Source organism: Pleurodeles waltl, chromosome 9 (assembly GCF_031143425.1).
Source record: "Pleurodeles waltl isolate 20211129_DDA chromosome 9, aPleWal1.hap1.20221129, whole genome shotgun sequence".
Lineage (NCBI taxonomy): Eukaryota > Metazoa > Chordata > Amphibia > Caudata > Salamandridae > Pleurodeles > Pleurodeles waltl.
The window spans coordinates 873,794,134-873,807,638 of record NC_090448.1 but is presented as its reverse complement, the minus strand read 5'-3'; the positions used below and the strand labels follow the sequence as shown (position 1 = coordinate 873,807,638).

The window sequence follows — 13,505 nt, the reverse complement described above, 5'->3', positions numbered from 1 at the left end:
TTTAGAATCAATCACATGAAACTAAGTTTTAGGCAAAATCAAGGTTGCGCTGATCGTGCAAAATCAGTATGGTTCACTTTTTTAAAATGTGTACAATGACTGATAAAAATAAATTTTGTAATAGGTTTTAGCAACTTTTTGAACAACTGTTTTCTTATTATTTGCCACTGTGCAAAGATGCATCTATACTATCAACTAACGCAAAAGTTTGTTGTTTTGTTCCCATATATGAAAAAGGAAAATTTGTCCCACGGCCACAGGAAACATGAAAGTCAATTTAAACCTTTGGAAGACCAGAAGGAATCAACTTACTGGTGGAAAACCTTCCCCTCTCTAGATTCCATTTCACTGTCTTTCTCATTTCATATCAGAATAAAGGGAGGATCATTTCTAAGTGTGCCGGAATGCCTTTACAATTCCTTCTCTAAAAAGGGCACTGTTCTAGAATCATTAAATTCGACAAAGTTAGGCATAAATCATACCATCATTGTTTTGTAAGTCCATAAAAGCAGAGTTTCAACTTCAGACAAACCAAAGAATTGACTAGGAAAGGTATTATAAATGCTAAATGTATTTAAGAGGAAATCACTTTCCCTGGCTCAGAAAATGTAACAATTCAAATAAAGGCAGGGCAGAGAATAAAACTGCATTAGCTTAAAAAGTGGTGTTAAGGGAAGTTTTCTATTAGGCGGTGTTTAGGAAAATGGGAGTGAAGATACCCTCAATACTGGCCTCGAGCTCAAGAAAGTGAACATGAGACACATTACGTAAAGACATTTAAAACTGGAGAATCCTTCAGTATATCCTTGCCCAAAAAATAATATTTAAATAATGAACTGTTAAGTTATTTGCTCATAATCACTTGCAGCCAAATAATGCACAATGGTGTCTTTTTGCAGTATTATAATTCAACCCAAAAGTGTAGAATCCATGCACTTTCTTGGGACAAGAAGGCCGCTTAATTAAGAATTCTAGCAATTACAAACTAATAGGAATGGGCTCCTCATCACAAAACTACTGTAATGGGAAGACAGCGCTTGATGGAGATTGGGATTAGGACACTTGACATTTAGAGGTTTATTATATAGGTTTAATAAGTATAATCACTGGCAGGGGATACACTTGACATTTAGAGGTTATCTAGGTTTATTATATATAATTGCTGGTAGGGGATACAATGATAGAGCAATGTTAATCCTCTAGGTAAAGTGCAACCGAAGCAGACCAGATTCACCTGCTTAACCCTTGGTATCACAGCTCATGTGCCAGTTGTGGGAACATAACTGAACATAATTGAGAGGCCACAAAACACGGACTACATTAATTGACGATATGAGCAGAGCAGGCCAAGGCATGAACAAAGATCAAGCATCCCCCCTACTGCCAACAAAGTGAAAACACACACCTCACAAAATATTTATGGGATAAGAACAAACAAGGTACTGAGGTAGCACTGAACAAATGCCCAATCCACCCTCACAATTGCAGGAGGATACAGAGGAACCAAGGTACCAGACATGTAGAGCAAAACTCCAATGAACACTGAACTAAGTCTAAACTTGACTCATGAGACATGCATGCTCACTTTTCACAGGAAACTGCAAATATTTGCACACCAGGTGCATCACTGGTCTTGCTTCACCATCAGTGCATGAACTCTACCTATAGAGGCAGCTGAATACTGACAACATGAAACCTGACAAGCACTTGCGCACAAGGCAATATAAGTGCATAGGCCAGAAGAAAGCTACTTAGGTTTATTTGTAAAGCGCACTATCGCAGACAAGGGTATCCTGGCACTAGGTGTGTGTACCTAGCCATGTCTATGGTAGGTTGGTGAATTGAACAGCCAGGTCTTCAGCTTCTTGTGGAATTTAAGAAGAGTGGATGAAGCTCTGATGTAGAGTGGGACATAATTTCTGTGCTTTAGGAGCGATGTAAGAGAATGCACTTTCTCCTGATCGGCATATCTGTGAGATGTGTAGAAGTAGGAGCGGAGGTGTCTGGGTGGTTGGTAGAAGGAGATGACACTATTCAGGTAGGTGGTGCTTAAGTTGTGTAGAGCTTTGAATATGTGAGGAGTTTGAAATGAGCACATTTGTGTTTCGAAAGCCAGTGGAGCTCTCTAAGGTGTGATGTGATGTGAATTCTGTCTCAAAAATTGAGGAGGAGCATAGCTGCAAAGTTCTGGATAGTTTGTAGTCTTCCAGTGAGTTGCCTCGTGATACCAGCATAGAAGGCGCTCCCATAGGACAACTTGCTGGTGACTACAGCGTGAGTTTTTCTAATGTTGCTTGGGAGCCATTTGAAAATCTTTCTCAGCATGTTTTCGGTGTGGAAGCAGGGTGCAGTGACTGTGTTGACTTGTGTGGTCATGTCCAATTTGCTGTAAATGATTATTCTGATGTTCTTGGCGTGGGTGCTGGGTATAGATGTGGGTCAGAGTTCGGCCGGCCAGCAGTTTATGTCCCTCACTGAGGATTGTCTGGTCGAAGATCAGTACTTCTGTCTTGTCATTGTTGCACATGAGGCAGTTGGCATTCATCCAGTTAGAAATTTTGGTCATACAGGCAGTGAACTTATTCTTTTGTTGGTGATCTTATCGGAGAGGGAGTATATGAGTTGTGTGCCATCAGCGTAGGAGAGGATGTTAATGTGTGTGTGTGTAATGTTGGCAAGAGAGATCATGCATGCACTGAAGAGTGAGGCTGAGCGATGAACCATTAGACACTCCACAGATGAGTTTGTGAGCTTCTGAAGAGTAAGGTGCCAGGCTACAGTGCATGTTCTATCTTTTAAGAAGGAACAGATCCAGTGGAGCGCGGGTCCTTGAAGACTAATTAATTCAGGTGCCTGATGAGGATGAGCTGTGAGACCATGTCAAATGCTACAGAGAGTCCAGATTATGAGTGCTGCTGTGTCTCTTCTATCGAGGATCATGCGGATGTAATCTGTGGCAGCAATGAGTGCTGTTTCTGTGCTGGGTTTGGACCTGAATCCAAACTGTGTGGCGCCGAGAAGATGGTTCTCGCTGAGGTGGTCAGAGAGTATTTTTGGTGATAAGAATTCTTCTTGTGGATACTCTCTTTGCCTGCAGATTGTCCATCTCATAAATCCTTTCCGCTGCCACTGCAGGCTGGATTTGAAAACATTAAATAGTTCTTATGCTCCAACAGGTTGCACCATATCTCTTTCTCATCTCTGGTCATGATATTACAGACCCAAATAAGGCCATTTGGCACACTGACGCCAGCTCGCAACCTTCTTCCAGAGACAAAATAGATGAAAAATGCAGCAAGGATATCCATAAAATCAGTCAAAAACCAAAAGACACACAGAAAGGGAGGTGGGTAATGGTGAAAAATCATCAGGTAGAATAGTTAAAAAGATTATTACAGAAGGTATGCAACTATTTATTTTTATGGATGCCTCTACCTGTAAATTCCTCAGCTCATGAATTAATACCAAAGCAGTTTACCAGAGTGGTGTGACCGCCACTAGGTGTATGTATGTATATCATTTTGTCCAACTGCAGATTTAAATCTGGTGAATTTCCGAGTTGACCTGTACAAATTTTATTGAAAATTAAAACTCAGGAAGTATTTTGAATCTCACCCCTCTGGGGTCAGAAGTGACAAGGTGAAGCCACTGAGAACCTCCAATATTGCTGTGAAGGACTTAATAACTTTAAGAACACTCATAGAATTAGAAAGGGAGTTCAAGGAGACTTTGAAGGATACGAATATATGAGAGGTATCAGATGAACAACTATGTAGAGAATTGGACTTAACATGGAAAAGAGAAGGAAGTGGACTAAAACCTCCATCAACCTTTTGTCTACAACTAGCACCTGGGAACAAAACTGATCTTTTCCAAGAATTAGTGACAGAGGAGTTGAAAAATGTAATAAAAAACAAAAAACAGAGTAATTTAACCCAAGGGAAATGCAAAGCTTTATTGAGAAAAGATACAACCATTATAATCAAAATCTCTGATAAAGGTGGGAATATCGTGGTCCAAGATATCTCTGCATATATAAAAGAAGCAATGAGGCAATTAAATAATACACAGCATTATGAAAAATTGAGAACCGATCCAACCAAAATGATAACCTTAGAATATCACCAAAAACTACAAGAATGGTACAATGCAGGTCTCCTCGATGAGGAAGAATACAGCTATCTCAGGACTGAACATCCGATCACCCCAACCATTTATTTTCTCCCTAAGGTGTACAACAGCTTACAGGAGCCAACGGGCAGGCCCCTTGTGAGTTCTATTGGATCCCTGCTTGAAAACACCTCTAGATTAATTGACAAATTTTTAATGAGTTATGTTACTGCATTACCCTCTTTTTTTACATGATGCAATAGATTTTTTAGCCAGAATACATGATATCCCCTAGCAAGAGAACTATACCATGGCCACCATTAATGCCACATCTTTATATACTTCCATCCGACATGAAGATGGCATAATGGTTGTCAAACATATTTTTTTAAGGGCAAGATCGATTAGTAATCTAGAACATTCGAATATGCTTACAGAAATGTTACTTTTTTGTTTGACACAATGTTTTTATCTTCAATGGTGAATATTATATACAAAAACAATGTACAGCTATGGGGACTTACTTTGCTCCAACACATGCAATTATTGATGGGATGCTGAGAAGCAGAGACTACTGGGAAAGATGAAGATCAAGAAACTGTCACATTTGATTCTTTGGACAAGGTTTATTGATGCTATTTTTTTGATACGGGAGAGAGAAATGAAGGAATTGGAAAAGTTTAGATCATCTCTCAATTGTAATAATCTTAATCTAAATTTCACCTCATGTATAAGTGCAGTACAGATAACATTCTGGGATGTAGATGTTTTAGTAAAGGAGAAGAAGCTCTGTACAAAGATTCATTGGAAAATACCCTCAGGCAATAGTTTACACCACGCCAACAGTGGTCACCCGCAAAAACTTAAGTACGGAGAAACAGAACATCCTAGCGTTACCTATAGAAAAATGGCATCCTTAGTGAACCTTCTTACTCAAAGCCATTTTTCAACAAAAAAGTGGCGTCCACAAGTTGGCTGAACACTCCTAGATTTTGGCGATGCAAGAAATGTAAACCGTGTGAATATGGGGTCAACATGTCTACAGATAAACTGTATGATGGAAGAAATGAAAATATTCTGGAACATATTACTTGTAAATCCAAATTTGTGATCTATGTCTTGGATTGTCCTTGCATGTGTGGGGAGCACAAAGAACAAATTGAAACTGAGAATTTGACAACACATACGTGCTATAAAGAATAAAGATTTCTCCTACACACTTGCTAAGCATTTCCAAGAAAAACATGGCGGTGACGTCAGAGGATTCAAATATTTTGGAATAAAACATATTAAAACTGAGGAACATGGAGGAGATAAATAATTGACCTTAAGAAGAATGGAATCACGCTTGATAATACTGTTAGGAAAAGAGATTCCACATGGACATAATTTAGATGCAGAATTGCATGTGCATTTGTGAGACTCATATAAAAGACTTAGAATAGGAACTTTGGGTCACAAGGTGCTGATAGTTTACAATGTGTGCAACTGTGTGCAACATTTATTTACAAATGGGTAGTGCAATAGTAAAGGACTTGAAATTGAAAAAAGCTCTTTTTTCATGCCCTAGATATACAGCAATGTAATTTATGGTAGAGATTACTGATTATGCACTTTATCTGATGACTTTTACCCACATTAAATTCTCTGGAGAAATAATCAATTATGTATTGAATTATGAATACACTTTAAGAACATGAATTTCTACTTTAGATCAATAGCAATTGTGGTTTTTGGAAAAACTCTTGATAAAACCATTGAAAAACGTTATCAAAAAAGTATTAGGAATTCACTAATAGAAATTATTATAAATAGTTGTATTGGACCCAATACATTTAAAAAACGTTAAACTGCATTTGTGAGGTTTGCACACACTGAATTTCAGAATTTTTGAATTCTAAACATTTTTTTAGATTGTATGGTGTATTTATATATTTTAATCATGGAGATATTCCGGGAATTATGATTTCCTTAAATAGGAGAATATTCACACTTTAATAATTTGCACTTAAAAAAAAAAAAAGAAATGAAAACAGTTGCACATATATATATATAAATATACACACAAGAAATAACAATATGTTGTCTCGTTATTTACATATGGATGATTACTTATCTTATTTCTTAATTATGAATTTGTAGAATGCACAATGCACTTTATCGCATTTCAAAAGAATAATGACAATAGACATGATCCCTGTTTGTCACAAGCCTGGTCATAAAAAGACAATCCAAAAAGTAAGTTTTAGGATTAATGTTTGATGCCCATTTTATATGATGTAATTTTTGCCAGGAGATGCTCGAAACTGAAATCAAGTATAAAATGTTGTAAGAATATGATTACATGCTCAAAAGGAGTGTATTTGCTTCCATTGTACTTGACAGAAATTATAACAAACATGGTGCTGAATTATGACGAAGTGTAAAGCAAGATATACGCTTCAGTGTTTTAATGGACATGGTGGAGGGACCGCACTGGGTGTACACCTTTAAAATGAGACCATCAATAATGTAGGACTCTACGGTCCATTCGAAGGCATAATCCTGAAACGCGTCAAACCCAATTCCCCTTTGCACTGTGTGCACTTTATGAAAGCACGGACAATGAAATATAAAAACAAATAAATTATATTGGCAAACTGAAGACTGTGTTGTGAATCTGACCCTGCAAGTGGGACGGATGTGAACGGAAATATATATATATATATATATATGTATATATATATATATATATATATCCTACTGGTGGTCAAAAATAGGTATAGTTAGGTCCTAGTTTCCATAGGTAAAGAGTTTTTTGACTTGGCTATATCTTTGGTATCGTTTGACAAACCATCATGAAGTGTTCCACAAACAGTGTCCTATAGGGTCTTGCTGCACATTAAAAGATTTGGGGTGATTCGTCAAATGGGGCTGAAAAAAAGGGACGGGGGGCCAAAAAAATGCGTTTCCCATGTAAATTCTCATAGAATCTTTAGACACGCCTAAAGCCCGAACAGCTGAATGGAATTACACCAAATTCATCAGGAAGCTAGACCTTGGAGCGCAGACCATGCTTTTTTGTGATTTGGTGCAAATGTGTTCAGTATTTTTAGAGACAGTAAAGGAAAAAATACAGATAGCTAGGGACGTGGATCCTCCGCGGATCTAACAGTCCCCGAAGTGATATCTGGCTGGCTGCCAACACTTCAATGAAGAAGTGTTGGCAGCGATTTTGTGACTTAGCTTCGAAAATTATAAAAAGGTTATCAATCTAAGACCTGCTTTGGAGTAGTCCTTTTATGTCGGGGAAGCAAAGGAAATGAGTCTACTGTGCTAACCAGTGTAGGTCAGTGCACAATAAAGGGAAATAGTGGGGCAGAATTCAACCTGGTTCTGTACATTGCCAAGAAAATAAAATGGGTTTTGATTTCAAAAAACATTTTGAGGTCCAGCATGGCAGTAGGGAATTCATTTAGGCTCATACATTTCAAGCTATAGTTTGTAAATACTAGTTTTCGTTCTGTTATTCGAGAAAAATACATACCGTTTACTTATAATTTTTACAGCATATTCCTGGCTAGTTTTCTTGTGAACGCATTTTCGACAGATTGAGAAACTTCCTTCTCCCAGTGGTTTGTCTTTTAGATCCAGTGTATAATGTTGATAAAACAGAGAGTCCTGCGAGAAATCAAAGTGCATGTATTTATGTTGAATATTTTCTGATCACAACAAAACTAAGAACAAATCAAACTAACCATTGCATTAGCCAACATTTTATATATAATATAAATATATATATATTGAAAATGTCACTTACCCAGTGTACCTCTCTTCGTGGCATGTTCCGCTGCAGATCCACACGCTATGCATACGTCCTGCCATCTAGTGTTGGGCTCTGAGTGTTACAAGTTGTTTTTCTTCGAAGAAGTGTTTTCGAGTTACTGGATCGAGTGACTCCTCTTCCACTCCATTGCGCATCGGCATCGACTCCATCTTAGATTGTTTTCCCGCAGAGGGTAAGGTAGATGTGATAGAGTATAAAGAAAAGAGATGTCCATGCAAATGGAATTGAAATATACATATACATATGTACAAATGTTTGTTGTAACTTAAACAGCTACAGGCTCCTGGGGAGACGGGTGGGCGCATGTGAATCTGCAGCGGAACATACCACGAACAGATGTACACTGGGTAAGTGACATTTTCCGTTGGATGGCATGTGTAGCTGCAGATACACATTCTATGCATAGACTACAAAGCAGTTTTCCTCCCATAAGCTGTGGTCAGCCTGTAGGAGTTGAAGTTGTTTGAAATGGTGTTCTTAGTACAGCATGTCCAACTGTGGCTTGTTGTGCTGCTAACACATCTACACAGTAATGCTTGGTAAATGTATGGGGTGTTGATCAAGTGGTCGCTTTACAAATCTCTGTCATTGGTATATTTCCTAAAAAGGCTAATGTTGCACCTTTTTTCCTTGTGGAATGTGCTTTTGGTGTTACTAATAGCTGTCTTTTGGCTTTTAGGTAATATGTTTGGATACATTTTAGTATCCATCTAGCTAGTCCTTGTTTTGAGATTGGATTTCCAGTATGCGGTTTTTGGAATGCCACAAATAACTGTTTAGTTTTCCTAAATGATTTTGTTCTGTCAATGTAATATATTAAAGCTCTTTTAATGTCTAATGAATGCAGCGCTCTTTATGCTACTGAGTCTGGCTGTGGGAAGAAGACTGGAAGTTCCACTGTTTGATTTATATGAAATGGTGAGATGACTTTAGGTAGGAATTTTGGGTTTGTGTGAAGTACTACTTTATGTTTGTGTACTTGTATAAAGGGTTTTTCAATAGTGAATGCTTGTATTTCATTAACTCTTCGTAATGAAGTGATTGCAACAAAGAATGCTACCTTCTACGTTAGATATTGAATCTGACACGAGTGCATGGCTTCAAATGGTGGACCCATGAGCCGTGTGAGTACAATATTCAGATTCCATGAAGGCACTGGTGGTGTTCTTGGTGGTATGATACATTTTAGCCATTCCATGAAGGTTGTGATAACAGGGACTCTACATAGAGAAGTGTTTTGTATATTTTGTAAATACGCTGAAATAGCTGTGAGGTGTATTTTAATGGATGAAAAGCTAAATTTGGTTTTTGTAGATGAAGTAAATACCCTACAATGTCTTGTATTGATGCGGAAAGAGGTGTAATTTGTTTGGATTGACAGTAAAAGACAAACCTTTTCCATTTGTTTGCATAGCACTGCCTCGTAGTGGGTTTTCTGCTTGTTTAATTACTTCCATACATTCTGGTGGAAGAGGTAGATATCTAAACTCTCAGACTTCAGGAGCCAAATTGCTAGATTGAGTATTGCTAGATTTGAATGCCTGATTAGTTGTTTGTTTTGTGTCAACAGATCCAGTCTGTTTGGGAGTTTGATGTGTGGTACTAGTGATAGGTCTAACAATGTTGTGTACCATGGTTGACAGTGCCCACGTTTGCGCTATAAGTATGATTTTGAGTTTGTTTTGATGCAGTTTGTTGACCAGAAATGGAATGAGTGGGAGAGGGGGAAAAGCATAAGCAAATATTCCTGACCAGTTGATCCACAGAGCATTGCCCTTGGATAGAGGGTGTGGGAAACTGGATGCAATGTTTTGGCATTTTGCGTTTTCGCTGGTGGCGAATAGATCTATGTCTGGTGTTCCCCATTGGTGAAAGTATTTGTGAACTACTTGGGGGTGAATTTCCCACTCATATGTTTGTTGATGATCCCGGCTGAGAACAGCTGCCAAGTGATTGTGTATCCCTGGAATGTATTGTGCTACAGGGTGAATGTTGTTTTGTTTTGCCCAATGCCAAATCTTTTGTGCTAGAAGGCATAGTTGTGATGAGTGGGTCCCTCCTTGTTTGTTTAGGTAGTACATTGTAGTCATGTTGTCTGTTTTGATGAGAATGTGTATGTGAACGAGAAGAGGTTGAAAGGCTTTGATTCCTAGAAATACGGCTAGCAATTCTAAGTGGTTTATGTGAAGTTGTTTGTGTTTGTTGTCCTATTGTCCCTGAAAGTTGTGATTGTTGAGGTGTGCTCCCCATTCAATCATTGATGCATCTGTTGTAAGTGTGGCTTGAGGTACAGGGTCTTGAAATGGCCGTCCTTTACTTAAATTTGTGGAATTCCACCACTGAAGCGAGATGTGTGTTTGGCGGTCTATCAACACTAGATTTTGAAGTTGACCATGGGCCTGTGACCATTGTTTTGCAAGGCACTGTTGTAAGGGCCGCATGTTTAGTCTTGCATTTCGGGACAATGGCGATGCATGATGCCATCATGCCCAACAGTTTCATGACAAACTTGACTGTGTACTATTGGCTTGGCTGAATTTGCTGTTTGGGAATTTAATGTGGCTCCTAAATACTGTTGAACTTGCGCTGGTTGTAAGTGAGATTTTTGGTAGTTTATTGAGAACCCTAGCGTGTGTAGGGTCTGTATTACATAACGTGTATGGTGTTGAAACAGTGTCTGGCTGTTGAATTTTATTAGCCAGTTGTTGAGATATGGAAAGACATGGATGTGTTGCCTTCTTATGTAGGCTGCGACAACGGCAAGGCATTTTGTAAATACTCTGGGAGCTGTTGTTATCCCGAAAGGTAACACCTTGAACTGGTAATGTTTTCCTTGTATTACAAACCTGAGATATTTTCTGTGCGCTGGATGGATGGGTATGTGAAAATACGCATTTTTGAGATCCAGTGTTGCCAAAAAATCTTGTTGTTGTAACAGTCGGACTACATTCTGTAGTGTTACCATGTGAAAGTGTTCTGATAGGATGTAAAGATTGAGGGTTCTGAGATCTAGTATTGGTCTCAATGTTCCGTATTTTTTGGGAATGAGGAAATACAGGGAGTAAACCCCTGTTCCTATTTGATGATGTGGTACAAGCTCTATGGCTTGTTTGAGTAATAGTGACTGTACCTCTGTTTGCAACATTGAAATGTGTTGGGAGGAGAGTTTGTGTGGTTTTGGAGGTATATTTGGAGGAATTTGTGCGAATTCTATGCAGTAACCATGTTGGATAATGGATAAGACCCAATTGTCTGTTGTGCTGGGTAACCAGTGTGTGTGGAACTTTTGTAGTCTTCCGCCCACAGGGGAGGTGTGGTGAGGTAAGATGTGGAGCAAGTCACTGCTTTGTGTGTGTGGTTTGCTTTGAGGGCTGATATTTTCCCCTACCTCTGGGGAATTGGCCCCTGTAGGTTCCTCGAAACCCACCTCTTTGGTAATGAGGCTGGTAAGACGTTTTTGATTTGAGGTAGATGCCTCAGATGTTTGGGCTCTAAAACCTCCCCTGTATTGAGGCTTTCGAAATGAGCCTCTGTATTGTGTTGAATAACGAGCACACATGGCTTTAGCAGTGTCAGAGTCCTTTTTCATTTTTTCAATGGCTGTATCAACCTGAGTGCCAAACAGCTGTTTTTCATTAAATGGCATGTTAAGGACAGACTGCTGGATTTCGGGTTTAAACTCTGACGACCGAAGCCATGCGTGTCTTGTAATGGTGACCGCAGTATTGATTGTTCTTGCTGCTGTGTCTGCGGAGTCTAGAGCTGACCTAATTTGATTATTTGTAATAGCCCGCCCTTCCTCGACTATTTGCTGGGCTCTTTTTTGTTGATCCTTGGGGAGATGCTGGATGATATCTTTCATCTCGTCCCAGTGGGCCCTATCTTTCCTAGCCAGTAGTGCTTGAGAGTTGGCTATTCTCCATTGATTAGCCGCTTGTGATGCTACTCTTTTACCAGCAGCATCGAATTTCCTGCTTTCTTTATCTGGTGGCGATGCATCACCAGACGACTGGGAGTTAGCCCTTTTCCTTGCTGCGCTGACAACTACGGAATCTGGAGGTAGCTGCTGGGTAATGAAAGCTGGGTCAGAAGGAGGCGGCTTGTATTTCTTTTCTACCCTAGGAGTGATGACTCTTGCCTTAACTGGTTCCTGAAAAATCTGATGTGCATGTTTTAACATGCCAGGAAGCATGGGTAGAGACTGGTACGTAGTGTGAGTGAAGGATAACGTATTAAAGAGAAAATCATCCTCAAGAAGTTCTGTGTGCATGGCTACGTTATGGTATGACACTGCCCTAGCTAGAACCTGAGTGTATGAGGTGCTATCCTCTGGGGGTGATGGTTTTGACGGATAGCAGTCTGGACTGTTATCACAAATGGGATCATCGTAAAGGTCCCATGGGTCGACATTATATTGGTGCGAATCTGCAGAGTGTACTGGAGACTGTGCAGTGGGGGTAGTAGGTGGCGAGACAGTCAGGTGAGGAGAATGAGGATGAGACTGATGAGGTGAGAACTGAGGAGGTGGAGATTTTTGTTTGGGTTTTGGCACTTTAGCTGGTGGGTGATCAGTGTCCAAAAGTCCTTGAAAGGCCAGCTTCCTCTTTGTTTTTAGAGGAGGTGCAGTTAGGATCTTGCCAGTGTCTTTGTGAATCTGAATTCTGGCCTGCCTTTCATCAAATTTCTCCCATTTGCTTAGGTTCCTCAGAAAATCTATGGCTTTCTTTAAGTTGTTTGGAATCTCCATGCTCCTCTGTGTATATGGGTCTTTTCGGCTCCGAAGCTGGTTTCCTTGGGATCGAAAGGCCTGGGGTAGATGTTGGCCTCGGTTCCAATAGGGATTTTCGAGGCTTTGACTCGATGGGTCGGTGTTTGCCTATTTCGGAGCCTGTGCTTTGGCTCGAGTCCGAAGGCTTCGGTGGTGTGGCCTTTCTCGGTGCCAAAGTTGTTGCTTGGTCACCGGAAGTCTTTTTACTGGTGGAGCCATGGCCTTCTGGCAGTGGCGTGTCCGAGGCCTTGTGTTTGGGGTTGGATGGGACAGGGGTCGGCGTACTCACGTGCTGTCCTGCCGTAATTGGTCTGCCATTGTCGGACTCTTGCTCGGAGTCGGACCCCCCGAACGGAGACTGCGGTGTGCATAATCTCCTCTTCTTCCATGTCGAGACGTTTGGTGCTTCTCGACACTAATTCCAACCTTCGTGCTCTTCAGTCTCGTAGAGTCTTCTTCGAGCGGAAGGATCTGCAGGCCTCACAAGTATCCTCTCAGTGGTCTGGAGATAGCCACAGGTTATAGACAAGATGTTGGTCCGTATAAGGGAACTCGGCGTGGCGCCGAGGGCAGAAACGAAACGGGGTCTGGTCCATGAGGCTTCGACGAGGCTTTGGTCGGCCGGACCAGGCCCGAGTTGGGTGCGGGTGCCCAGAAGGGCAAGTAAGGAGCTGGATCCGCCGGTACCAAAGTGTCCATGATAGATGGTACGCGACAGAAACAATACCGACGAATTAGAGAGTTTATAGTACTTTCCCAACTCGAACTACCGGAGCGAAAAGAAACACGTCCGAACCCGAT

The 13,505-nt window shown here is 40.3% G+C and overlaps 1 protein-coding gene across 3 annotated transcripts in view; it reads right to left on the bottom strand.

Annotated features, from left to right (window-relative positions):
• The window catches only part of RPS6KA5 (ribosomal protein S6 kinase A5), a 451,666-nt gene that overhangs the window by 163,655 nt on the left and 274,506 nt on the right, over positions 1–13,505 (bottom strand). For all 3 annotated transcript variants that reach the window (XM_069208183.1, XM_069208185.1, XM_069208184.1), the window contains one exon: positions 7,637–7,770. In XM_069208183.1, coding sequence (XP_069064284.1) covers positions 7,637–7,770 — 134 coding nt within the window. The remainder of the gene's footprint in view (positions 1–7,636; positions 7,771–13,505) is intronic.